General features: G+C 37.6%; 2 protein-coding genes across 6 annotated transcripts in view; one reads left to right on the plus strand and one right to left on the minus strand.

Annotated features, from left to right (window-relative positions):
• Positions 1-3,227, plus strand: part of PRMT9 (protein arginine methyltransferase 9) — a 49,375-nt gene extending 46,148 nt beyond the window's left edge. For 3 of the 5 annotated variants that reach the window (XR_002522245.2, XM_021938843.2, XM_003899250.5), the window contains one exon: positions 54-3,227. Coding sequence is in view for 4 of the 5 variants with exons in the window: in XM_021938843.2 (XP_021794535.1) it covers positions 54-269 (216 nt within the window). In the remaining variant the exon portion in view is untranslated. The remainder of the gene's footprint in view (positions 1-53) is intronic. The other 2 variants (XM_021938844.1, XM_021938845.1) reach the window with 2 other exon arrangements.
• Positions 1,104-23,132, minus strand: TMEM184C (transmembrane protein 184C). The gene is made up of 10 exons (XM_021938847.2): positions 22,454-23,132; positions 15,953-16,083; positions 15,818-15,854; positions 14,896-15,101; positions 10,262-10,336; positions 8,971-9,064; positions 7,167-7,279; positions 5,648-5,747; positions 4,714-4,885; positions 1,104-4,481 (listed from the first exon to the last, which is right to left on the minus strand). Exons 1-10 carry the CDS (start codon positions 22,574-22,576, stop codon positions 4,216-4,218), a joined length of 1,317 nt encoding a protein of 438 aa, XP_021794539.1. The 5' UTR covers positions 22,577-23,132; the 3' UTR covers positions 1,104-4,215.
• Between the last annotated feature and the right edge of the window lie 4,476 nt (positions 23,133-27,608).

A 27,608-nucleotide genomic window follows, 5' to 3' on the forward strand; every position in this document is an offset into this window, starting at 1 on the left:
AAGTCTACTCTATGTACTCTGATGATATTTTCATAATTTTTTAATTTTCATAGGTACACATTTGTAAATCTGGAAGAGTGACTGCTATTCCATTTTGGTATCATATGTACCTTGATGAAGAGATTAGGTTGGATACTTCAAGTGAAGCCTCCCACTGGAAACAAGCTGCAGTTGTTTTAGATAATCCCATCCAGGTTGAAATGGGAGAGGAACTTGTACTCAGTGTTCAGCACCACAAAAGCAATGTCAGCATCACAGTAAAGCAATGAAGAGCAGTTTTCCAATGAAAACTGTTTAAATAGAGCATCAACAAGTACAAAATTCTTATCTTAATTAGTGGGGATCTATAAAAATTCCTTGTAATTGTCAAATATTTTTAAACATTGACATTAATAAAGCATATTTTAAAATATTCTAAATAAAAGAGTAGCATTATTATAGAAATACTACTGCAGATTTGCTTTCTGGAAAAGGATACATCACTAGTTTTTTGAATTAGGCAACTTCTTTTGCTCGATATTACGGAATAGGGATTTTAAAAGTCTTATTGTTATTGACATGTGTCAATAAGTAAAGCAAAAGTTTACTTTTGTAGGCATCTTGGCCTTTTTTCTTAAATCCAAACTTGTAATTGAGAAACACTGAAAGGCTTCCACTGAAGACTGAGGGTTATGGTTACCTGTAAATTCCAATCTTGCTTCCTTTAAATACTCAGTGTACATCTGAAACACGTTTTGTTTTGAGAATGCAAGCTTGAAAAAGAATTTAAGCTATAAGCTAAATGTAATTACAACAGTTAAGGAGTTAGGGAATAAATCTTCAGGAAGCAGCATTTTTCTTGGTCTACTTTGGCAAAAGAACATTTAAAAGCTGGTAACAACAAAGTTTAACTGAAGAAAGAGTTAATCCTAAACTATTTTTCCAAGTTTTGATTTGGATGCACAATAAGTAGATTAATTGATCCAATTTTTACAGACTTTTGAAATAAAGGAGGATCATTATTATGCCTCCTATATGCTGTATACTCTTTGTAAGTCACAAATAAGACGGATCTTTGCTCCAGACTACCTATTCTTGGTACCTCTATAATTATACTACCCGGCTTTATTTTTAAAATAAATTTTATTGCATACATTTAAGGTATACGACGTGAAGCAAATTAACATATCCATCATCTCAGTTACCCATATATTTTTTGTTTCTGACAAGAGCAGCTGAAAGCTACTCATTTAGCATGAATCCCAAATACAGTACAATTTTGTTACCTAAAATTCTCATGTTATACATTAGATCTCTAGACTTGTTCATCCTACATATCTGCTACTTTGAATCCTTTGACCTACATTTCCTCATTTCTCCCTACCCCCCATAACCAGTTTTGTTCTTTATATATTTGAATTTTTTTTTTAGATTCTACGTATATGTGAGATTATGCAGTATCTTTTTTTCTGTCTGGCTTATTTCATTTAGCACAGTGTCTTTCAGGCCCATCCATGTTGTAGCAAATGGCAGTATATCGTTGTTTTTTTTTTTTTTTTAGGGATGAATAATATTCCATTGTGTGTATGCATATATATACAGTTTCTTTATTCATCTGTCAACAGACACTTGAGTTGTATCCATATGTTGGCTACTGCGAATAATGCTGTAATGAACACGGACTGCAGATCTATTTACAAGGTGGTGATTTCATATGCTTTGAGTATATGCCCAGAAGAGGGATTGCTGGATCATATGGTAGTTTTATTTTTCTTTAGAAACTTCCATTCCATTTTCCGTGAGAGGTAGTACTTCAGAGTGGTTTTTATATGCATTTCCTTGATGATTAATTATGTTGAGCACCCTTTTATATACCTGTTGGCCATCTGTGTGTCTTCTTCGGAGAAATGTCTATTCAGGTCTTTTGCCCATTTTTAAAATTGAGTTGTATGAATTCTTTATACATTTTGGATACGAACCCTTTTTCAGATATATGGCTTACAAATATTTTTTACTCAACCTGTAGGCTATTGTTTCATTTTGTTGACTGTTTCTTTTACTGTCAGCAGCTTTTTGGTTTGATGTAGTCAGGTTTGTTTTTGCTTCTGTTGACTGAGCTTTTGGTGTGGTATCCAAAAAATCATTGCCAAGGGTCAGTGTCCAGGAACTTTTCTCCTATGTTTTCTTCTAGTTTTATTGTTTCTGGTCTTACATTTAGGTCTTTTATCCATCTTGAGTTGATTGTTGTGTAGGTCTAAGATAAGGGTCTGATTTCATTGTTTTGCCTGTGGAAATGCAGTTTCCCAGCACCACTTAATGAAGACTGTTCTTTCCCTGCTGTGTCTTCTTGGTGTCTTTGTCAAAAATTAGTTGATTGTATATGTTTGGATTTATTTCTGGATTCTTTCTTCTGTCCCACTGTTCTATGTATGTATTTTTATGCCAGTACCATACTGTCTTGATTACTATAGCTTTGTAATATAATTTATAATTAGGAAATGTGATGTCTCCAACTTTTTTTCCTCAGTGTTGTTTTGCCTATTCAGGGTCTTTTATGGTTACATATGAATTTTAGGATTTTTTTTCTATTTGTGTAAATAATGCCATTGGAATTTTGATAGGATTGCGTTGATTCTGAATTGCTTTGGGTAGTGTGACCATTTTAACAATATTATTCTGATCCATGAGCACAAGATATCTTTCCATTTATTTGTGTCTGTCTTTCATCAGTGTTTCATAGTTTTCAGTGTACAAGTCTTTTACTGCCTTGGTGTTAAATTTATTCCTAAGTATTTTTTTAATGCTATCATAAATGGCATCTTGATTTTTCAGTTAGATCATTATTTATGTATAAAAATGCTAATGCTTTTTGTATGTTGATTTTGTATTCTGCAACTTTACTGAATTCACTTGAGTTCTAACAGATTTTTTTGTGTGTATCTTTGGGGTTTTTACATATAGCCCAGTTTTAGTTTTAATAGAAATGTTTATAACAGTGGACAGAATAAAGACTTTGTATAATTACTGTGAACCACTATATCTGTCTCTATATATGTATATATGAATGAGTATGTGTATAAATACATAAAGCAAAGGCTTTGAGAAACAATACTCATCTTTGCTTTCTGTAACATACTATGGCACTTTCTATTTTATTTTCATTATAAAATGTCAAACATGACCCAGTGGGGTTGTGATTAGCAATTAGAGAAACCCCATCATAGGTAATAAAGTTTTCCCAAATAGCACCTATATATCTTCTGACTGTGGTTTAATGAGTAATTAAGACCATTCAGCCAAGATTTACATTTGCTGCCACCTTTAATAGCATTGACGAAAAGTAGTACATTTTTTGACTTCTTTTTCACTGTGCCTCTAATCAAAAATTGTTAAAATATTAAGGTTTTTTAATGTTTAAAGAATGAGACATAAAAAAAGTTGCAGAAAATAAATGATAAATTCTTATTTATTGAAAGACATTCAGTTGAGAAATAAGAGATATAACTGCTTGTTAGGTAAGCTTATATGGCACATGATTAAGTTCCACTAATTCGTATTTCTGCATTATGCTTTCTGATAATTCCGGAGCATTATACTCATGCAGCAGTGGTAGGAAGTACTCTTTTTTTAAAAAAATGTCCATTCTCAACCGGGCGCAGTGGCCCATACCTGTAATCCCAGCACTTTGGGAGGCCGAGGTGGGTGGATCACGAGGTCAAGAGATCGAGACCATCCTGGCTAACACGGTGAAACCCTGACTCTACTTAAAAAAAAAAAAAAAAAAAGCCGGGCATGGTGGCGGGTGCCTGTAGTCCCAGCTACTCGGGAGGCTGAGACAGGAGAATGGCGTTTACCCGGGAGGCAGAGCTTGCAGTGAGCCGAGATTGCGCCACTGCACTCCAGCCTAGGTGACAGAGCAAGATTCCGTCTCCAAAAAAAAAAGTCCATCCTCTTGATAAAGCAGTGTAACATCAGGAAAATTTAGTTGGGGTCATTGTCTACCATTTGAGTATGTGATACTCTAATGTTAAGAAATCAAGTCTAAGTCTAGGAAATTTAGACCAATTATTTTTGATATACAAAACTTACATATATAAATTCAGTAGTTGTACCTGGCTTGCAGCTATTTTTGTGTTGACAGTTTCCATCATTTATGGTTTGTCCCAAGCACAAAATCCATGGGATTCCAGGTAATGATACAATATAGTAGTCGCACAGTTTGCTTTTCCATACTGTTCAGGAATCCATGGATTTATCTGAAGGTTCTTTTTTTTCTCCTATAGTATCACTAAGTATTTCATCAGATATCTTAGATGTGGTAGGTGTAGTCTGGGGAGTCACAGTGTGTCCAAACCCTTGGTAGTGACCCATGGGTGAAGGTGGCATAGAAGAAGTAATGGAAATTGCATCTTGTGATGATGATGATAATAAGCTTGTATGTTCATTTTGATCTTGATCCTCGGGAAACAGTTTTTTCCTGGGATGTCCCCTGACTGTCCGTCCTTTAATATAAAGTTTTCTGTTAGTCAAAAGTTATTTTTACCATTATAAACTTAACATTCTAAAAATAAGCTCCCCACTTCCCCCTCTCCCACTCCCCAAACTTGATGAGCCTGCACTGTGGTACTGCTTTGAAGTCTTTTTTCATCTCCAAATAGATAATAAATTGCCCTAGCAGGAGAAATTCAATATCCTACCTAACCTATTTGGTTGAATTAAATAGCTGGTACTTACCAACATGCCTTACTTGTTCAGAAATATCATCTCTAATATCTGAGACATCCCACATGGCAAGAAAGGAATCAAAGCATGAGCCTTCTTCTGCTTCTTGGACATATGGTTTATATGAGAATGTGTAATGATGAGCAATGGCAGCGAGGAACATCTCAATACAGATAATAAAATCCTATGAGAACAATAAAATAACAGTCACCTTTGGATTTAAATCTAGTTTTGTAGAGTGCTATCTTTCTCTACTTGCTTTTCAAAAGTGGTAAGTTAAACAGCTGTGTTTTTTCTTCTCAGATTATATTCATTTTTCCATTTTCCAAATAATTATTTTTGACTTCTTCAAAAAAAGGCAAAATGCCAAAATGTGAATCTATTTTGCACTTCCTCAAGTAGCAGCCTTGAATTCCTGCATTCAAGCAATCCTCCCACTTCAGCCTCCCATGTAGCTAGGAGTATAGACATGCACTGTCGGGCCTGGCTAAGTATTTTATTTTTTAATTTTTTGTAGAGATAAGGTCTCGCTTTGTTGCCCAGGCTGGTCTCGAATGCCTGGACTCAAGTGATGCCCCAACATTGGCCTTACGAAGGGCTAGGATTACAGGCATGAGTCACTGCATCCAGTCAGCCTCAAGTATTTCTTAGCAAAGTACATTTCATTCTCAGTCACATCAAGTATATTGCATTTCACCACCCAAGGACTACAAGGAGAAATGTAGAAAGAGAATTGGACTTAGGAATAATGAAATCCAGGTTTTATTCGTGTATCTGCTACAAATTAGTAATTATGGCCAATTTCTCTAGGGTTCCCCTGTTTTTTCACCTGTAAAGTGAGGATAATAGCCCCCATACCCTGTGGGTTGTCAGATTTAGTGGAGATATGTAAAAATGCTTAACAAATAGTAAAGTTCTATTGAATTCAGAGATGGCACCTACTTACCTGGAGTCCGGTGGCCACAGCTTCTACAGTTTGCCATTCCCATGTATGCTTTTCAGAAATAACGCCAACTTTTACCAACAAAGCAATAACTACTGCTTGCCTATATGTTAGGAAAAGGTAAACGCCAAATCTATATCAAGCATAAAATGAGCAGTAGTTTTAAAAATGTGCCATTAAAAAAAAAACCCAGTGTAACCTGTGGACCACCACCACCCTCTGCCTTTACAGCATATTGCTGAAGAAACTCTATCTATGTTAAATATATTAATTTGCTTTACAAATTCATTTTTCTAGTAGTTTTGTCCCAAGATAGGGAGTCAAGCTGAGCATTTCAAGCAATCTAGAGATAATGGCCCCAGGTAAAATTTAAACAGCAAATAATGAAGTGGACATGCTTTCATAGTTGTATACACAAGAATATTCACTTCAGTGTTTCTTATAATGGTAAAAAAAATTAGGAACAACCTAAATATCAAAAGGAGATTAGTAAAAAGTTATATTCACATAACAGAATACTAAGCAAAAAAAAAAAAAAAAAAAAAAAAAGGCCCACAAAAAACACCCCCCCAACAAACAAAATTGTATTTCTTTTTACTGACAAAGAACTATATCTACAATATATTGAACACATTGTCGAATTCCACAAATTTTTATAGCATGAAACTTTCTCTGGAGTTTTATATGTGACACAGGTTTACCAAAATGTTAATCATTCTTTTCTGGGTGGTGGGATTTCAGGGATTTTTCTTTTTCCTCTTTTGTATTATTTCTAGCTTGTTAAATTTGGTGTATTTTTTTCTAGGACCCCTATTACCCACCTCTGTACTAAATTTTTTTCCTTTTTTTTTTTTGAGACGGAGTTTCACTCTGGCGCCCAGGCTGGAGTGCAGTGGCGTGATTTTGGCTCACCACAACCTCTGCCTTCTGGGTTTAGGCGATTCTCCTGCCTTCCCTGCCAAGTAGCTGGGATTACAGGAGCCTGCTACCATGCCCAGCTGAGTTTTGTATTTTTAGTAGAGACTAGCCATGTTGGCCAGGCTAGTCTGGAACTCCCAACCTCAGGTGATCCACCCGCCTCAGCCTCCCAAAGTGCTACGATTACAGGCGTGAGCCCTGTGCCTGGCCCTCTTTACTATATTGAACTATGTATAGTTTTACCTTCTGTTTTAAAAGGATTTACTGATTATTTTCTCATATAATTAAATATTCTACATCATGCTTTCTTCCAAACTCCATAGTATTTTACTATATGACAGGGCCATGATTTATTTTAATAATTATTCCAGTATTGACATATTTAGGTTGTCTCAAACTATTTTCTTCATATAAATGTTACAGTGACCATCTAATTATTTCTTTTGAAAATCCTAGAAGGGCTAAAAAGATTAACTTTTTAAAAGATAAGTAGAGACATTTTAATCTATCATCCGCATTAAGACTATGTTTAAAAATCCTCCTTAATCAACGGTTTTTATTGCCTTTCAAAAAATGAGAACATTTAAAAGAAAGTAATACTTACCAAAAAGAAACAAAAACCACCAGCTTTACACAAAGAAATTTGCCAACAGGTTGGATTGGGCTCAGTTCTTCTTTTAGCACTTTATAAAATAGCAGGAGACAATACATGGCAAACTAGAAACAAGATTAACATTTAAACTTGTTCAATAAGAATGTATACGGTAATAGAAATATTAAAGTTATATACCAGAGACCTGGTACAGAGTAATGTTTCAGGCAAACTTTTCTAGGCTTTATTATTCTATTTTTAGATTAACAAGCTTTTATAGTTTACTACAGATGAATATATACTATATACAACATCTTCCCTAAAAATGTTTTTAAGAGTTCACTTCCTGGGTTCCATAAAGGGAACAATAAACAAATGACTGACATAAATGGAAGAAATGGCTCTTGTTCAGCCAAATTAAAAAAATCCATCTGTAATGGCTTTTAAACATAAATGATCACTCATTTTATGAGGCTTTAGCTTATTACCTAGTCTATCCTATGTAACTAAGGTAACCCATTAAACAAGTCCAATTTCAATAAAATTGTGACTATGAAATCTGAATATAAAAAATCGAACAGTTTTTCCTGAGGGCAGTGTATTAGTTCAGCTAGATTTATTTTTTTTTAATGAACAAGACTTATTAACTATTTTTAGAAATCTGTAATAACCTAGTGTAGTGCTGAATAACAATAAATTTTCCTGAAAGTTCACTTTTCCCTATTAAAATTATATAAAATGCTACTGTAAAGTATTTTAGAATATGAAACCAGTAAAGAAAGAAAGAATAAAGTGATTCATGGTCTCCAATCATCCTTTGTACACATAAGCCAGTTTTTAAATAACTATCATGAACTAATTATAAAATTTTATTGCCTAATGTTTTTTCCACTTAAAATACATAACTTCTATATGTTTCATCAGGCTTATTTTTAATAACTGCCTAATATTTTGGCCAATGGAAAGACCACAGTGCATTCAACTAGTCCCTATCATTGGGTTTTGGATTGCTTTCAGCCTTTTGTTATTTACAAGTGATAGGCTTTATATACAAAGATACTTTAGGCAAACATACTTTTGAACACTTCTTTAGAATACATTCCTAAAAACAGAATTACTGGTTCCAAAGAGGATAAACATGTGGGAAAGCTTTGGCTACATGGACATTTAATTTTTATTATAAAGCTCTAATACCAAACATGCATACCACTGCATCTAAATTATTTTGCTGACAGCATTAGCCAAAGAATTTAAATAAAATGCACATTTTTTTAAGCTCCTAAGATCGAATAGAACATTACATCATAGGTCTTTGGAACATTAGTTTCTAGAACATCATCCATTTTTCTAAACTTGGCATTCTCAATTTTCCTTTAACTCCAAATATATATGATAACAGACAATTTTATTCTCGCATTTTCATTCAAACCCTGTACCGTCAAATATCAATTTGATATTTTCTCTTCTGAATATGTTCAGTATATGTGTGTGTGTATTTTTTTTTATGTAGCACTGTGCTTTTATTTATGATACACTCATACAGCTATGCAATGGGCAACAGAAATAAATGAACAAACATTGTCAACATGTGAGGGTATAAGTCGCCAAATAATTAACAAAGACATTATTATATTTTTATATATGTATTAAGATGTATATTAAAGTTTTTTTCAAGTCTTCCTATAAATTAAATTTCAGATTTAATTTATAGGAAGATTAAAAAGAAGCAAGCCTTATCCTAAAGAAGAAACTTTATCTAAAGAAATTTAGAGATACAAATTTAGTACATTTTAAGAAAAGTAAACATTTTACTTACCAACTGTGACATGTTGTTTATTATAACCAAATAAGTCCAAGCGTTTGAAAAGCTAAAGTTCCCTTCATCATATATACCAAGCAGCTCACAGATTCTAAAAATAGTAAAGATGAGATATCTCTATGATTAACTAAATCAAAATTGTACTTTAAAATACAGCAATAGCAATACTTATAGAAGTCAGTTTATTTGAGATCCCACTGATAATCACTTGACTTTGGACACAGAGAATTTAGAAGTCAGTTTATTTGAGAGATCCATTGACAACCACTTGACTTTGGATCTAGAGGAAATTAAAAAATGAAAGAAACCCATTTTTTTCTAGAAATGTTATTATATGATTATTCCTTCAACTTGAAGGAAATCCCAAATACGACATGTAACACTTAACTAGAAAGATTACTAAATTTAAAAAAACCAACTATGCAGTCTAATAACTTCGGGAAAGCTTGATTGTTAAACATAATATAATGCAGGTGTATATAACTGTAGTTGTTAATTTTTTTCCCCCTCAATTGTCTTGGAGGTAAATTTTATGAAAGACCCAGATCCCCTCAAGTAAGTACTACTATCATTACTGTTATAGTCTTGCCCACTTACTAAGCTGCAGGGAAATAAAGCATGCATTCATAATTAAATGGCTAAATAATTGCTAGCTCAAAGGCAGAATAAAGAATTCTTTCACCGGTATTTCTTTCCAGTCTTCCTCTGTGAGCATGCAAAATGTTACTAACAACTAAGACATAAAACATGTAATCTATTGACATTAAAGTCTTCGATGTTCTTGAATTTTTAGGGAATAGTTTTGCCAGGTAGCTTAATGATACCCCATTTTACCTCAATTCTAAGCCTTGACAGAATGTATTAAAAGAAAATATGACTTCTTTCTTAGAGTACTTCTAATATGTTCTAAATTAACTATGTAGAAAATAAAACTGTAATTAACCTAAAGTAGCATACTTTAACTTCATGCAGTAGGGTTTTTGTAAAGCTATGTATTTGAAAAAGTGTGTTTTTTTTTTTTTTTTTTTAATCTTCAAAGTGCTTTATAGCAAGCTAGCTCTAGAAAGGAGGTAAATATTTAGAAGACCCCTGTGGTGATTCTTTGCCTATAAATGGTCATGTTATTTATTTTAATAGAGTGAGTTTCTATATAGTTTTTTTTTTTTTTTTTACAACAGACTACACCTACATTATAAATAAGCACATTAACACTATGTTTTCTACTTAGTTGTTCCCACATAAGAGCACAAGGATTAAAAAAAAGTTCATATAAAATCCAAGTACTTACAAAGCAACGATGGTGGTGAAAGGTCTGACAACTGTGTACTGTAATACACCTAATTTGCACCTAAACAGCAATACTCTGCAAAAGAAAAAAAAACTTAGAATTTCAACGACTCATTTAAATAGCATCAGATTTTCCCCAAAGCCTCCAAATTGAAATAACTTTGATGAAGGATACCATATTTATAGTTAATTATTTCACCGTAGTCATCCTTAATAGCAGTGGCAGGAGAATGTGGATGTCAGGAAACAAATTATCTAAATACCTTTTTTTTTTTTTTTTGAGATATAGGGTCTTATTCTGTTGCCCAGGCTGGAGTGCAGTGGTGTGAACATGGCTCACTGCAGCCTCGACCTCCTGGACTCAAGTGATCCTCCTATCTCAGCCTCCTGAGTAGCTGGAACTATATCTGCATACCACCACACCTGGCTAATTTACTTGCTGTAGACATGGGGTCTCACTATGTTACCCAGGCTACTGCTGATCTCCTGGGTTCAAGTGATCCTCCCACCTCAGCCTCCTGAGTGGCTGGGACTGCAGGTGTGTGCCCCAACACCTAGCTATTTTTAAATTTTCTGTAGAGTTGTGGTCTCACTATGTTGCCCAGGCTAGTCTCAAACTCCTGGGCTCAAGCCATCCTCACACCTGTAATCCCAGCACTATGGGAGACCGAGGCGGGCAGATCACTTGAGACCAGCCTGGCCAACATGGCAAAACTCTGTCTCTACAAAAAAGAATAACAAAATTAGCTGGGTGTGGTGGCACACGCCTGTAGTCCCAGCTACTTGGGAGGCTGAGGCATGAGAATTGCTTGAAATTGGGGAGGTGGAGGTTGCAGTGAGCAGATATCATGCCACTGTATTCTAGCCCAGGTGACAGAGCAAGACCATCTCAAAAACAAAAAACAAAAAACACAGTAATCTTTGAAAATGAAATTTAGATACCAGTTCTCTGCATAACATCCTATAAATGGTTTTTCATTTGACAAAGACTCCCATTTACCAAACTTTAGACAAGCCTCTGACACCTCTTTTCAACTTGGCTTCATCCTTGGGCCTTGTCCTTGTCCTGAGTGTCAACCAGTTTAAAAGAATCTTGCTAAATCATTCCCCAGCCCCCTTTGATATCTGATCACCTCTGACATCTGATCAAATTCCTCAGCCCCCACCCTTGATGACTAAGGCCTTGGCCTGCCTTTAGCAAGAATCCTGTTCAGTCAGTTTAGTGAGAATCCTCCTAGCCCTGATGTCCCCTCTTTGTAATTCTGCATTCACTGACCCTCAACATGCTCTAGTTATAAATGCCCATTTGTCCTTGTTGCCTTCAGAGTTGAGTACAATCTGTCTCCCCGATAACCAATCTACATTAATTTGACATTACTATTCTCTCATGGTCTCCTGTGCTTCCTTCATTGCATTTCCTGAAATAAGTAACTATGTATTTGTGTCTTCATTTAATTCCTAACTCTCCTAACCAAACTGTAAGTTCCATGAGGTCTATGGCTGTTCTGTGCACTAGGGTATTTCTTTATACTAGCATGTACTTGGTGTTCAATAGTCAAATGAACACATTAGTAGCTTATTATTTTAAAAAGCCAGGTAGCTCCCTGTCATTTCAAGGGTGTAAATAGAGACAAAATTTGTCAGGATTTCGTACAAATGGTCCTGTACTGCATAGGGGGCAATGCAGCCATTCTTATGATGTATGTCTACACTGATCACTCTACCTCCATTTACCTTGGCTTGTAACTTCCACTTTATTCCTCATTTATTAGTGAAACTGCCTTTGCAAAATTACGACTGAGACAGTGAAAGAGATCTAACTTAACCGACTCCATCTTGTGTCTAACCTCCAAGCTATCCTTGTTCATTCCTGGGAGTAGGCTGAGAAACTTAGTTTATAGTTTCTCCCAAAGCTATCGAAACAGCCCTGCCCCAAAGCAAACCTCCTTCTTGCCTGGGGACTAGATTGCCTTTGTAGGACTAACATTAGCCACAAGATTAGAAATTATGGTTTAGCCAAAACAGCATGATACTGGTACCAAAACAGAGATACAGACCAATGGAACAGAACAGAGCCCTCAGAAATAATACCACACATCTACAGCCATCTGATCTTTGACAAACCTGACAAAAACAAGAAATGGGGAAAGGATTCCCTATTTAATAAATGGTGCTGGGAAAATCGGCTAGCCATAAGTAGAAAGCTGAAACTGGATCCTTTCCTTACTCCTTATACAAAAATTAATTCAAGATGTATTAGAGACTTAAATGTTAGACCTAAAACCATAAAAACCCTAGAAGAAAACCTAGGCAATACCATTCAGGACATAGGCATGGGCAAGGACTTCATGTCTAAAACACCAAAAGCAACGGCAACAAAAGCCAAAATTGATAAATGGGATCTAAGTAAACTAAAGAGCTTCTGCACAGCAAAAGAAACTACCATCAGAGTGAACAGGCAACCTACAGAATGGGAGAAAATTTTTGCAAACTACTTATCTGACAAAGGGCTAATATCCAGAACCTATAAAGAACTCAAATAAATTTACAAGAAAAAACAACCTCATCAAAAAGTGGGCAAAGGATATGAACAGACACTTCTCAAAAGAAGACATTCATACAGCCAACAGACACATGAAAAAATGCTCGTGATCACTTGCCATCAGAGAAATGCAAATCAAAACCACAATGAGATACCATCTCACACCAGTTAGAATGGCAATCATTAAAAAATCAGGAAACAACAGGTGCTGGAGAGGATGTGGAGAAATAGAAACACTTTTACACTGTTGGTGGGATTGTAAACTAGTTCAACCATTGTGGAAAACAGTGTGGCGATTCCTCAAGGATCTAGAACTAGAAATACCATTTGACCCAGCCATCCCATTACTGGGGATATACCCAAAGGATTATAAATCATGCTGCTATAAAGACACATGCACACGTATGTTTATTGCAGCAGTATTCACAATAGCAAAGACTTGGAATCAACCCAAATGTCCATCAGTGACAGACTAGATTAAGCAAATGTGGCACATATACATCATGTAACACTAGGCAGCCATAAAAAAGGATGAGTTTGTGTCCTTTGTAGGGACATGGATGCAACTGGAAACCATCATTCTCAGCAAACTATCGCAGGAACAGAAAACCAAATACCGCATGTTCTCACTCATAGGTGGGAATTGAACAATGAGATCACTTGGACACAGGAAGGGGAACATCACACACCGGGGCCTATTGTGGGGAGGGGGGAGGGATAGCATTAGGAGATATACCTAATGTAAATGATGAGTTAATGGGTGCAGTACACCAACATGGCACATGTATACATATGTAACAAACCTGCACGTTGTGCACATGTACCCTAGAACTTAAAGTATAATTTAAAAAAAAAAAAAAAGGTGAGAAACTCCAGAATAAATGCTTTGGCAAGGAAAAAAAAAAAAGTATGGTTTAGGAGTCATGCAGCTGGAGGCTATAAGATTCTGGCCCTCCCTAAACTGCTCCTGAGATCAGTGCTTGAGATATTTTGCAGACCCTGCATTTGTTGGATCAGCTGGCACCACCAGATCAATAAACTGGCTCATCTGACCTTGTGGCCCCCACCCAGGAACTGACTCGGCACAAGTGGATAGCTTCGACTCCCTAAGATTTCACCTCTCACCAATCAGTACTCGTGGTTCACTGGCTTCCCCCTACCCAGCAAATTAACGTTAAAAACTCTGCTCCCCGAATGCCTGGGGAGACTGATTTGAGTAATAATAAAATTCCTGTCTCCTGCACAGCTGGCTCTGTCTGAATTACTCTTTATCTTTTGCAATTCCCCTCTTGATGAATTGGTTCTGTCTAGGTGGCTGGCAAAGTGAACCCCTTGGGTGGTTGCATTAGTGGACACGTCCTATTGATTTTTCAGTTGCATTCTCTTATTGCCTTTCTTTTTTATTCCAATCTCATCCCTCCTTTTCAGTTTTATTTCACAAATAGATTATTATAAACTCCTATTTCCCCATCTCTGGAATCTTCTTCCCTCCAATTCATCCTTTATGATATTGCAAAATTAATCTTTCTAAAACACTGTTTTCAAATGTTTGCTTGCTGAAAAATACCAAATGGTTCATTTGTATAATAAATGCAATTGTAACCTCAATTTATTTTTCAAAATGAAATGACATAAATTTTAATGTCCTACATGAACATATAATAAGGCAAGCTGATGTATTATGTTACCAAACACTGTTACTTATTGCTCCTACTTCATATCATATGCGGTTCTACAATCTAGATTGTCTTGTCTTTGTCTTTTAACTAGCTGTGTGTTCTTATGTAAGATCTGCAGACCTTGGTTCTCAACTGCAAAAGCATATTGATTAAATGATTACTGTTTTTACCTGCAATCCTTTAATTTTTGGATTTGGGATTAATAATGTAAAAAAGACTAACATATATGTGGGATTACAAAACTGTGTTTTGTTAGCCTTCAAACAACTAGGAACTGCATCAGGAACTCTATCTTATACTTATTGTTCTGCTATTAATACTTAATGTACTACCTTGTAAAGAGCTGACTGCTACTTAAAAACTCTGCTTAAACAAAAAACCAAAACATAAAAGAATTAAACCAAACATACTTACTCTCCCATAGCCCATGGTGGACAGCAACATAAAGGAGGAAAATGTTTCTGCTGATCTTTGGCTTCAAGGATTAATACCAGATTTGGATACCGGTTAGTTAGATAATTGGTAAGGAATCCCATAAAGTTGTAAATTACATAAGCTTCATAGCATTCTCTGCAGGTATCCACATATATTGCAATGCTGGGATATTTCAAAGCTATCCACTATGAAAAAGCACAGATGTTAAAAGATAGTTGCAGCTAAGATAAAATGAATCGCCACTCCATTCATGGTACTCACAATAAGCTAATTTTTATGCTTGAGATGTCTTGTCATATACTTACATACGACTCTCTAAAATTTATCATTATGAGGGCTATCAATCTGTGAAATGAATTTTTAAAAGCAATAAACATCTTAGATATTGGTAAAAAGTAAGTGTTTGAGGGGTAAATAATGAATAAAGAGAGAAGCTAAAGTAAGTACTTAAGTTCTTAAATCTGAAGTTTTTCTTAATATGATCATAGATAATGCTACTAAAGATATTTCCTTTATATTTACTCAAATTAGAAGCAGTCATCTACAACAATTTCATGTGTATCTATTGGGGAAGGTTTTTAAATTTTTGGTTCAAATAAAAGACTTAATAAATAAAAAGAGTGGTAATATAATTTAAAATATTACATTCTTTACCAATCTGAAAGTTTAAAAGAAAGCAAACAGCTATAGATTTTTAAACATTTATAATATCACATTTTACATTTTTAATTATCATACTTTATATTCTCTATCAACATTAGAAACAAGTGAATCTTTTTACTTTTCTTATTAATCTGACACCTTATTGTCAATAACATAACTTTCATTAAGCATTCTGTAATTATAGTTAGTATCATCAAACAAGTTCTTAGTTAATGAGATAAAAATGAAACATACTTACACTATCTAAACTGTAAATGGGTACCATCCAAAGAATCCTATTGGAAAAGGAAAACATAAATTTAAAACGTTTTATGTCATATTTATAAAATAAGCCAACACAACACTGGTGGAATCAAAATATATTAAGACGTACCTTATTATTGGTTTTTGCAGTTCAGGTTGTGTATAATGCACTAAGTGTTGCAATATCACCCACAGTGATATAGGTATAGTCAACAGCAAAAAGATTCCAGCAATAAACCAAGCCTTGGTGTGTATTCCAACCTTAAGAAACAAAATAACATGTTAGTATAAATTCTTATATTAAAACGAAAGAGCTTGGCCGGGCTCAGTGCCTTGTGCCTATAATCCTAGCACTTGGGGAGGCCAAGGTGGGGGTATCGCTTGAGGCCAGGAGTTTGAAACCAGTCTGGGCCTACAAAGTGAGATCTACAAAAAAAAATTAAAAAAATTTTAAAATTGAAAATTCTAGCGACTCTTTAGCATGAATCCCTTTTTTTTTTTTTTTTGTATGGTATGGGTATTTGCATTTTCTGACGCTTGAAGGGTTGAGCAGTTTACAATTAAAATAGAACTGAGGTCCGCAACCTTAAGTATCACTGTTTCTTTTCTTTTTTCTTTTTTTGAGATAGTTTTGCTCTGTTGCCCAGGCTGGAGTACAGTGATGCGATCTTGGCTCACTGCAACCTCTGCCTCTGGGGTTCAAGTGATTCTCCTGCCTCAGCCTCCCGAATAGCTGGGATTACACACCCAGCTAATTTTTTTGTATTTTTAGTAGAGACGGTGTTTCGCCCTGTTGACCAGCCTGGTCTGGAACTCCTGACATCAAGTGATCCGTCTGCCTCAGCTTCCTGAAGTGCTGGGATTACAGGCATGAGCCACCATGCCCGGCCCAGTTTCACTGTTTGAACAAGACTTTTTCTTCCTCTACCCGGGGCCAAAGATAAAAGAGGTAGAAAACAAAAGTATGGAGAACAAATGCATTTTTACAACAATAAATTTCTACATTAAAATGTATAGAAAGCTTGAAAAGGGCTGAGTGAGGTGGCTCATGATTGCTTGAGCCCAGGGGTTCTAGACCAGCCTGAGCAACATGGCGAGATGCCATCTCTACAAAAAATAAATTAGCGAGGCGTGGAAGCATGTGCCTGTAGTCCTACCTACTAGGAAGGCTGAGGTGGGAGATCTGCTTGGGCCCAGGAGGTCAAGGCTACAGTGAGCCATGATTGTGCCACTGTACTCCACCCTGGGCAACAGAGACCCTGTCTCAAAAACAAAAACAAACCAAAAGCCAATACAAAGTCTTACTAATTGTGGGGGCGTTAATCAAAGCAGTAAATGAAAAGCAAATATATGGAGGTGAAGACTCTAAAAGGAATGTGAGCACTCATATTACAGGGCTTTTTGCTTTTATCCATTTCATTTAAAATTGAATACAGTAGTCCCCACTTATATGTGGGGGATAGGTTCCCAGACCCCTAGTGAATGCCTAAAACTGTAGATAGTCCCAAATCCTACATGCATATACTATGTTTTTTCCTATACATATATACTTACGATAAAGTTTAATTCATAAATTGGACACACAGTAAGCGGTTAACAATAATAGAACAATTATGTATTGTAATAAGTTATTTAAAACTTATAAATTACTTATTTCTGAAATTTTCCATTTAATATTTTCAGACCATTGTGGACAACAGGTTACTAAAACCAAAGAAAGTGAAATTTCAGTGACAATTTAATAAAATAATAAGAGGATAAGCATATTCCAGATCTTCTTTATTATAAAGTGATCATTAAGAATGGTACTGCGGCCAGGCGTGGTGGCTCATGCCTGTAATCCCAACACTTTGTGAGGCTGAGGCGGGCAGATGGTTGGGCCCAGGAGTATGAGACCAGCGTGGGCAACATGGCAAAGCTCCATCTCTACAAAAAATACAAAAAATTAGCTGGGTGCCAGAGGATCACCTGAGCCCAGAAGGTGAAAGCTGCAGTGAGCCATGATCATGCCACTGCACTCCAGCCTGGGTGACAGAGCGAGACCCTGACTCAAAAAAAAAAAAAGAAAAAAAAAAGTAATGCCAAGTAATTGCTGTTTTTGATTGCTTTAGTTCCAAAAACTAGAACTTCGTGGTACACTTAAGAGAAAAATGATGTGCTTGTGACTAATGAAGGTCAAGTGTCCTCCGTGTGCTATAAAGAAAGTTGTTTTTGTTTTTAAACAATCATAAAACAAGTGACTAGAGACTTGGTCATTGCAGGCCAAATTTTAAAATCCTGTAGTATCATTTTTACATTGCAAGTGGTAATTTAGTTTAAGAAAAACATCATCTCTCCACCTTAATGTCATTAACTTTAATTATTGGTTTTACAGTTGTTTTGATTTTTGAGCTATATAAAAGTTATATGCATAAGAAATTTAACCTGTTTTATGTGTGTATATATTTAAGTAACATTATAATAGAATAACTCAACACTAGGTATCTGCAGAAATTATCAATATAATTCTTTAATTTTATGTTTACCTCTAAATAATTTATTCAAATTTGAGACACACTGATATAGATACCAGTAATATTATTCTTAATCTTATCAGCCATGAGTTGAGTTTTTTGGCTCACGAAATGAGGAGGAGATAAACAGATTTTTTTCTATGGTAACTTGAGGAAAGAAGAAAGGAAAGAAAAAACCCTTAAAGACAAGCATCCAAGAATAAGTTAACTCTCCCTCAGCAAAATGCTTCAAAACAGAGAGTGGAGATGAATAGGAGAGATTGCTTTCTGGGCCTGATCTTCCTGAGGGGAGAGAGTAGAACTGACCCAAGGGCATGAGGTAAATGTGCTGAGGTAAAAAAAAAAAAAAAAAACAAAAGTGTGCTGAGGTAAAAAGACTAGAGCAGCACGCCATCACGTGCACATTCACTTCAGGTATACATGGTCAGTCAAGAGAGTGGGAAAAATAGTTTAAACAGGGCAGATGGTCATCCTACCATTCTAATAAATGAGTATATGCTCCACCATGGGCATGGGATGAGCTTCCAGAACTGTGAGAAAATAAATTTCTGTAGTTTAAGCCACTCAGGCTATGGTATTTTCTTACAGCAGTCTGGGCAGACCAAGATAAACTGCCACATTTGTATCTGCAGTTCAAATCTTTCTGAACATTAGATGTGCATATCCAACAGCATATCTAACATGCCTACTGAATGTCTCTTATTAAACTAAATGTCCATAACAGAACTCAATTTCTCTCAAACCTGTTCCTAACCCTCAATTTTCTATCTCAGTAACTAGTACCACCATTTACACAGTTGTTCAAATAAAAAACTTCAGAATTATCTTTGATTTCTTCCTTTCTCTCATTGCTTCTCCTCTGGAATCCAATCTCCCGCCAAGTCTTGTTTGCTCACTTCTAAGAATACTTACAATTCAGTTTTCCATTTCCATTCCTGCTATCCTTACCGGGGCCAGAAACCATCATAGCCCAGGCACCTACCACCTCTCACTACCGTAAAGAGCTTTCTAAATTCCCTTCACTTCTGCTTTATTTTCCATAGCTGGTAGAGTGGTCTTTTGAAGTTATGCAATTAGACTGCCCTGCATGGTAACTTCTCAGATCTTTTCTGGTTTTCTCCACAGCATTTTATACAATTTTATTGATTTTTTTTTTTTTTGGTTCCTTTTGTCTCCACCACTAAGTTCTATGGAGGTAAGTGTTCTCTCATATAGTATACAAAGCCTGATTCATCATTGGGACTCACTCATTTGGGCAGAAGGAAGGGGAAAAAAAACGAAGTAAAATATGTATTGTGGTAGATGGTGGTAAGTCCTATGGAAAAGAAAAAATAAAGCAGAGAAAGGAGTATGAAAAGTTGGAGAGGGGAAGTTGACAATGTTAAATAGAGTAGTCAAGTGACATCTGAGTAATGACCTGAAGAACATAAAGGAATGAGAAGAATATCTAGGGAAAGGACATTCTGAGAAGGGGAAACTTTGTGCAAAGCTTCAAGGAGGGAGCATGCCTGGGATTTTTTTTTTTTTTTTTTTTTTTTAGAGCGAGACAGAGTCTCGCTCTGCCGCCCAGGCTGGAGGTGCAGTGGCACAATCTCGGCTCACTGCAAGCTCTGCCTCCCGGGTTCACGCCATTCTCCTGCCTCAGCCTCCCGAGTAGCTGGGACTACAAGCGCCTGCCACCACGCCCGGGTAATTTTTTTTTTTTTTTAGTAGAGACGGGTTTTCATCATGTTAGCCAGGATGGTCTCGATCTCCTGACCTCGTGATCTACCCGCCTCGGCCTCCCTAAGTGCTGGGATTACAGACGTGAGCCATCCTGCCCGGCCAATGCCTGGGATTTTTGAGCAAAGTCGAGCAGTGGAAGCCTAGGACTTGAGGAGAAAAAGTCAGAGGGGGATCAGGTGGGAGCAGTGTCAGATCATGTTGGACCCCGATGGCCATAGTGAGGAATATTGGCCTTTACTCTAGGACTAGAAGCGATTTAAGAGGACACACATAATGTGCCATGTTTTAACTGGTTACTCTGGCTGGTGTGTTGAGAAGAGACCAAGCAAGACATGTTGAGAATTTGGCTTAGGATGTTAGCAGTACAGATTGCAGATTCCAATTTTTCTTAAAAAGCTAGTGGCACCTGGCCAGGAGAGGTGGCTCATGCCTGTAATCCCAGCACTTTGGGAGGCCCAGGTGGGCAGATCACGAGGTCAGGAGATCAAGACCATCCTGGCTAACACGGTGAAACCTCGTTTCTACTAAAAAGACAAAAAATTAGCTGGGCGTGGTGGCATGCGCCTGTAGTCCCAGCTACTCAGGAGACTGAAGCAGGAGAATGGCGTGAACCCGGGAGGCGGAGCTTGCAGTGAGCTGAGATCTCACCACTGCACTCCAGCCTGGGCGACAGAGCCAGACTCCGTCTCAAAAAAACAAAAACAAAAACAAAAAAAACCCTAGTGGCACCTAAAAACCACAGTTGAAACTAGCAACTAAGAGAAGTCTTAAACTGGACTGATATTATGCATATTATTAACTTTTAAAGTAGTTCCTATACCATCCTCCAAGGAAATATTTCAAAGTAAGAAAAACCCAATGTATTAAGATGCTTATACCTAAGTTTTTGTAGACAAATTGTGGAAATAACCTAAATATCTAACAAATGGGAAATATTTAATGTAGCAGAATATTACATGGCCATTAAAAATAACTATATGGGTCAGGCACAGTGGCTCATGCTTGTAATCCCAGCACTTTAGGAAGCCAAGGCGGGTGGATCATAAGGTCAGGAGTCGAGACCGGCCTGGCCAACACGGTGAAACCCCGTCTGTACTAAAAATACAAAAATTAGTTGGGTGTGGTGGTGGACACCTGTAATCCCAGCTACTTGGGAGGCTGAGGCAGGAGAACTGCTCGAATAGAGGAGGTGGAGGTTGCAGTGAGCAGAGATTGCGCCACTGCACTCCAGCCAGAGCAACAGAGCTAGACTCTGTCTCAAAGAAAATAAAAATAAACAACAATAAAAAATAACTATATGGGACTGGGCGCGGTGGCTCATGCCTGTAATCCCAGCACTCTGGGAGGCCGAGGAGGACGGATCAGCTGAGGTCAGAAGTTTGAGACGAGCCCGACCAACATGGAGAAACCCCGTCACTACTAAAAATACAAAAGTAGCGGGGTGTGATGGCACATGCCTGTAATCCTAGCTGCTATGAAGGTTGAGGCAGAAGAATCGCTTGAACCCGGGAGGCGGAGGTTGCGGTGAGCCGAGATCTCACCACTGCATTCCAGCCTGGGCAACAGGAGCAAAACTCCGTCTCAAAAACAAACAAACAAACGAACAACTACATGGACTATGCTAGTATGGGAAAGTCATCAGAAAATAATTTAGTCTAAATAGAGAACACAAATGTATATTAAATACAGTTTATGTAAAAATCATTTCCACAATGAAGAAGGGCCTAAAATAGTCATGGTCTTGTTATAGTTCTTGTAATAGGTGTCCTTTGTAAAAGTACTTGGTGGGTTTTATTAACCCCGAATTTAAAGTTCATTATATAATATTTATATCTGAGTTATTTACCTTGGGGTTTTCCAGCTTGTAGTACATTACTGATGTCACAATAAGCATATGACATCAAAAAATATATATAAGGGGGTTTTTGCAAAACCTTTGTTGGGTAAGAGCTAATTTCCACAGTAAAAACGAACACCAAAGTTAAAACAACGAGAATCCTTTGATTCAGGAAGCTAGTAAAAAACTAATAAAATTCAATACATGGTTTTCAAGGTAGTTTATTTGACCTAGTTTAGTCCAATATCTGAACAGATCAGATTTTAGGAATAAAATTACCTTATTTTCAGGGAACTGATGAATACTTGCAAAACAGTGCCCTTCTAAGCAGCTATATTAATATATTCTATTTTCTCGACCCGGTCTCACCTCCACCTGTAGCATGACTTGAAGAACCGTGAACAAGAAATTAGAGAGGTTTATATCCTAAGAGTGGGCTCGTTTACATTAGATGGTTTTCAGGATTGTTAGGGCAGAAATGGGGGAAGGGTGTCTCCTTCCCAACTACAGATGGGTAGAAGAAAGTGTAGAGGCTGATGGTGCAGAACCCTCTTACCTCCAGTTTCTGTAATTCCCACACGCATAGGGGAACCGCAACCACTATGGACACCAGGTAGATGACCACTGCTAAAGGTCGAATCCACTGTCTCCAGTTCCTCCAGGTACAAGTGCAAGGCATGTTTTCGCACAATCAGATCCGGTTAGCAAGGGAAAAGAGCTCGAAAAGATTGTAATGGGGAGCCCTGTTCTCTGGCTTTTTGTCAACTCGCATACTACGGAGAAAAAGCTGTCGGGCGACTTTACGAACAGCTCAAGCCGCCTCCTGGACCGGCGCTGTGTCTTCTGCTGCTGCTGCTCCTGCAAATGTAGCCGCTCAGGGTGCTATTGGGGAGCAGTGCAGGCAACATTCTTTCTTCCCCACCCCGCATCTACCCGGTTCTATTGCGGTGGAATCCCAGGCAGAGCCGCTGCCCTCACCTGGGGATCGCCCTGAGCTCTGCCTGTACCATGGCTTCCAGGAGAGCAGCACCGACCAGGAACCGGCCTCTAGGGACCCTGCACACTCCGGTTCTGTCTCGCAGCTGCCTGCCCACTCGCTCTTTTCTTTGGGGAATCGAGCTTCCTACCTCCCGCACTGGCAGGCGTCTCTTCACCCGATTCCACTAGTAGGTAAGGCCCCAGGATCTCACTCACTCGCACGGGACATCCCCTACGGCGGAACCCAAGGCCAAACCAGGACTTTCAGCTCTTTTCCGCTTCCGCCCCTGAGGTCTAAGGCAGGTGATTTGTCGTCAGCGCCAAACTGGACCCGCCCCATCCGGCTCACTTTGCTCTCTCTGATTGGTCAGCTTCGGGGGCGGGGCTGCAGGATTGTGTACTGGGGTTAGAAAGAAGAGCAGATGCATGGAAGTGGGTGGAGTTGCCGCAGGTGGTCCAGTGGGCTATTACAAGGATTCTGGAAGCTGCAGGAATTGTTTGAGGATACGTGAGGCACACCTACTACATTCTTCTGATGGCGTTATGACAGTTTAAAGAAAGCTTGGGTAAGGGGCGGTTACTTCAGAGCTGGACTGGAAGAGAGAAGGCCCATCTCTACACAAAACATCCCCTATTCAATGTAGAGTGGATACAGAAGCCGGCTGGAGTAAGAAGGCAGGGAAGAATGGGAAACCTCCACCTAGTTTTATGTCAGTTGCTGGAATCTAGGGGCTAGGCCGCCTGGTTATTTCTGGATCTTACAGAAATATCATTCTAAAGGTAGCTTAATTTTAGAATTAACCGCAAATACGGAATGTCCTTTCCACATTTGGAACTCGTGTTAAACATTTGCACTCATTTACGTTTTAAAAAGTTGACATTCTAGCTGACAAAGGAGTTTTATATGCTTAAAGCCTTTAAACCAATAGAGCAAACAAATATCTACTTCTCAATTACATATACAAATGCGTTTTATATTATTGTAATTTTCAGGGGGACAGACACTGTACTAAGTTCATTACCTACATTATGTAAGTTGTTCTGCACTAACATTTTGAGAGGTAGGCATTTTTCCGCTTTACAGATGAAAAAGTCAAGTGGCTAATGCCCAGTCTCACTGAGCTAGTTAAGTGTTAGTGTGGAGATACTAACCTTGGTCCTTCTGATTCCAAAGGGCATTATATTTAAGCATTTGACCTGCTAGTGACTGCCACCTGGGGGATTTCCGCCTAATGACCATATGGGTAAGGAGGCTTGCAACATTGAGTACACCTAGCCCAGGATTCTTACAGAGACACTGAAGGAATATTATGAGCCCGTTTCCTGGTATCGTCTGTTTGGAGCTTGACTTCCGCTGCCTACTTCCCAGTCATTAACATCTGTATTTTACAACCTGACCCAAACTGCTCTCTACCGGAAAAATAGGCCTTTTGTTTGTTCTTCCTAAGCTTACTTGAAAAATTGAAATTAAGGCCGGGCGCGGTGACTCACGCCTGTAATCCCAACACTTTGGGAGGCCGAGGTGGGCAGATCGCGAGGTCAGGAGATTGAGACCATCCTGGCTAACAGGGTGAAACCCCGTCTCTACTAGAAATACAAAAAATTAGCCGAGTGTGGTGGCGGGCGCCTGTAGTCCCAGCTACTCAGGAGGCTAAGGCAGGAGAAAGACGTGAACCCGGGAGGCAGAGCTTGCAGTGAGCCGACATCACACCACTACACTCCAGCCTGGGTGACAGAGCGAGACTCTGTCTCAAAAAAATAAAAAATAAAATTGAAATTAAAAAACATTTCCTGATCATTAAATTAATACTTGCTCTATTGTTAAAGTTCATAAAAGAGAAGAATAATGAAGAGAAAGTTAACCTTAGTCTACAGCCAAGTATAACTACTCTTTATTTTTTGGTACACAGTAGAGGCTATCTTGGATATGCTGTATGCATAGATTGTGCTTTCAGCTACAATTGTTTTTGCTGCCTATAATTTTCCCCATTCTTTCTCATGGGCAAACTTTTTTTTACCTAGTTTGTGAGACCTTCCTTTATTTTTGTTTCCCCATGTATTCTTACAGCATTCATATGGTATTATACTCATTTACTTATTTGTCTTGTTTAGATTTTGAATTCTTAAAGCAAAAATCTAAAACCATTAGAAAAAAACAAAAGAGAGAAGAGACGAGACAGATGCACAAATGATTTCACATACCAGTTTGCGAACTGGAATTCTTCTATGGTGAAATTTCTTCAGATCAGCAGAGAAATTAAAACCAAAATTACAGATTAAGTATGCCAAATCTGAAAATCTGAAATTCAGAATGCTCCAAAATCCGAAACTTTTTGAGTGCTTACATGATGCTCAAAGGAAATGCTCCTTGAAGAACTTCAGATTTTGGATTTTCAGATTTGAGATGCTCAACTGGTATGTATAATGCAAATATTCCCCAATCTGAAAAAATCTGAAATCCAAAACACTGCTGGTCCAAAGCATTTCAGATAAGATATATGAATTTTTCATTTAGTTAAATTTATTCACTCTTAAGGACCATGCTTTATTTTGAAATTGTCTATCCTATTTTTTAATATGATAATAGATAGTAGTTGTTCTTCAAATGTTTTTACTCTGGAGAATAAAAGTTGATAGCTTTATTTGCCCACCATTTGTTTCATTTTTTTCTCTTGACCTGTAAGATCCTAAAGTCTAGTAAGGATAGGGAATGACCACTGGTGTCAGCAGCCATAATGCTGTTAATAAGGCTAATCTAATTGCTTTGCTTGCTATAGGCATTCTCTGCCTTCTTTCTGGATATGACTTAGCCTAAGCCTGAGGGTGGATCTGAGCTTGACGGTGTTTGAAAAATAAGAAATGATTAAAATTGGCAGATGGTGCTAGGGTCAAAAACAAGATATTAGTCAACTTCGATGCAAGTTATAGAGGTTAATTGAAGTTTGTTACTGCATCACATGAAAATAGGTGGAATTTGCTATTCTTGAAGGATAAGTTTGGATTAATTTGAATTAGATAATAAGTTAAATGCACTTTGAGGGATCCTGGGGGGTGGACACTGTTAACCCTTTGCCATGTATCTCCATTTCTCTATAAATATGTCCATGGTAGTTTTAAAACCTGACTGCAACTTCTTTGATACTCATCTGATAACAAGATAGAGTCTGTGTTCCCTCTCTTACATGTATGTGGGCTTGTGATTGATTTTAACCAATCTAAGTTGGTGAAAGTCGTCATAGTCACCATATGTGACTTCTGAGGCTAGGTCATGAAAGACCATGCAGTGCCACATTGTCTGCTGGAACATTTACCTTTTGGAACTCTCAGTCTTCCTGTGAGAAGTTCCACTGCCTGAGGCTGGCATGTTGTGAAAAAGCCCAAGACAGAGACCCCTTGAAGGTAACACTGGTCACCAGTCACAGCTGAGCCCAGGCTTTGAGTCACCCCAGCCTAGGTGCCAGTCATGTGAGCTGAGAAGCTGATTCCAGCTCCTAGCCATTCTCGTCGCTCAGTCATTTGGGTCATCCCAGCTGAGGCCCTAATCCTGGCCAGAGACACACCATGCCTGCTCTGCCTTGTCCTAAGTCCTGACCTGAAGAATTCATGAGGGTAATGATTGTCGTTTTACTTCACTGAGTTTAAGGTTGTTTGTTACACATCTCTTCCAGTGAATAGATAACTGAAACAATTGTCTTTTGTCTGTACATTTTTGTACTGTTTATCTAATCTGAAAGAAGTTTCTTGCTTATAGTGACTTTTTTTTTTTTTTGCCTGTAGCCTACATACAGTCCATTAAGTTTTTCTTATTTTAGGGATAGGTCGGCTCCAGAGTCTGAGATTGTGCTAACTAATCCATGAGTTAAGTGAGTTACATTTAAAGGTTGCAAGCATGCAGGGGAGAGATCTGAGTCTTTAGAATAAGCTTAATGTTCCAATGTTTCCTTTTTTCTCCTTTCCAACACATGGGAGGGGAAATGGCCTACTATGCACCAAATGAGTAGAGAAGAAAATAAAAGTAACACAAGTGGTAAAATTAAACTTTCAAATCTGAACCTTGAAGCTATTTCTGTCCACTTCTAAGCTTCAACTTTACCTACCACTGTATTTCAGTGGCATTAACTGCATTTACATTGTGCAGCTATCACCCCAATCATCCCCAGAACTTTTTCATCACCCCAAAGAGAAAATGTGTACTCATGAAACAACTCCCCATTAGCCCTTGCCTCTGGCCCTGGTAACCATTGTTCTGCTTTCCGTCTTTATGAATTTGACTATTCTTGGTAACTGATATATGGAATACTGTAATATTTGCCCTTTTGTATCTGGCTTATTTCACTTAGCTTGATGTTTTCAAATTTCGTCCACGTTGTATCATACATCAGAATTTCATTCCTTTGTAAGATTGAATGATATTCCTTTATGTGTATATGCCACATTTTGTTTAGCCATTCATCCATTGATATGACACTAGGGGGTTTCCACCCTTTGCCTATTGTGAATAATGCTGCTATGAACATGGGTGTACAAGTATCTGCTCAAGTGCCTGCTTTCAGTTGGTTTTTACATTTTTAAAGAGTTGTAAAAGAACATTTTAAAATATTTACTCTGGAACTTTCATAGAAAAAGTTTACCAATCCCTGATTTAGAGTAAATTTTTAAATTTTGGGCTATTATGAAGTTGCAGAGTGAATCTTTCCATAAAGTTCATTCATTTCTTCATGAAGAAAGTGATA

Source organism: Papio anubis, chromosome 3 (assembly GCF_008728515.1).
Source record: "Papio anubis isolate 15944 chromosome 3, Panubis1.0, whole genome shotgun sequence".
NCBI lineage: Eukaryota > Metazoa > Chordata > Mammalia > Primates > Cercopithecidae > Papio > Papio anubis.

Excerpts from the sequence above, each read along its gene's own strand:
- TMEM184C (XM_021938847.2), bottom strand. The coding sequence starts at position 22,576 with ATGCCTTGCACTTGTACCTGGAGGAACTGGAGACAGTGGATTCGACCT. Across the intron at positions 15,855-15,952 it reads CTGCAAAAACCAATAATAAG|GATTCTTTGGATGGTACCCA; the intron begins GTACGTCTTAAT and ends CTTTTCCAATAG. Across the intron at positions 4,482-4,713 it reads TGAACAAGTAAGGCATGTTG|GACGGACAGTCAGGGGACAT; the intron begins GTAAGTACCAGC and ends TTTATATTAAAG.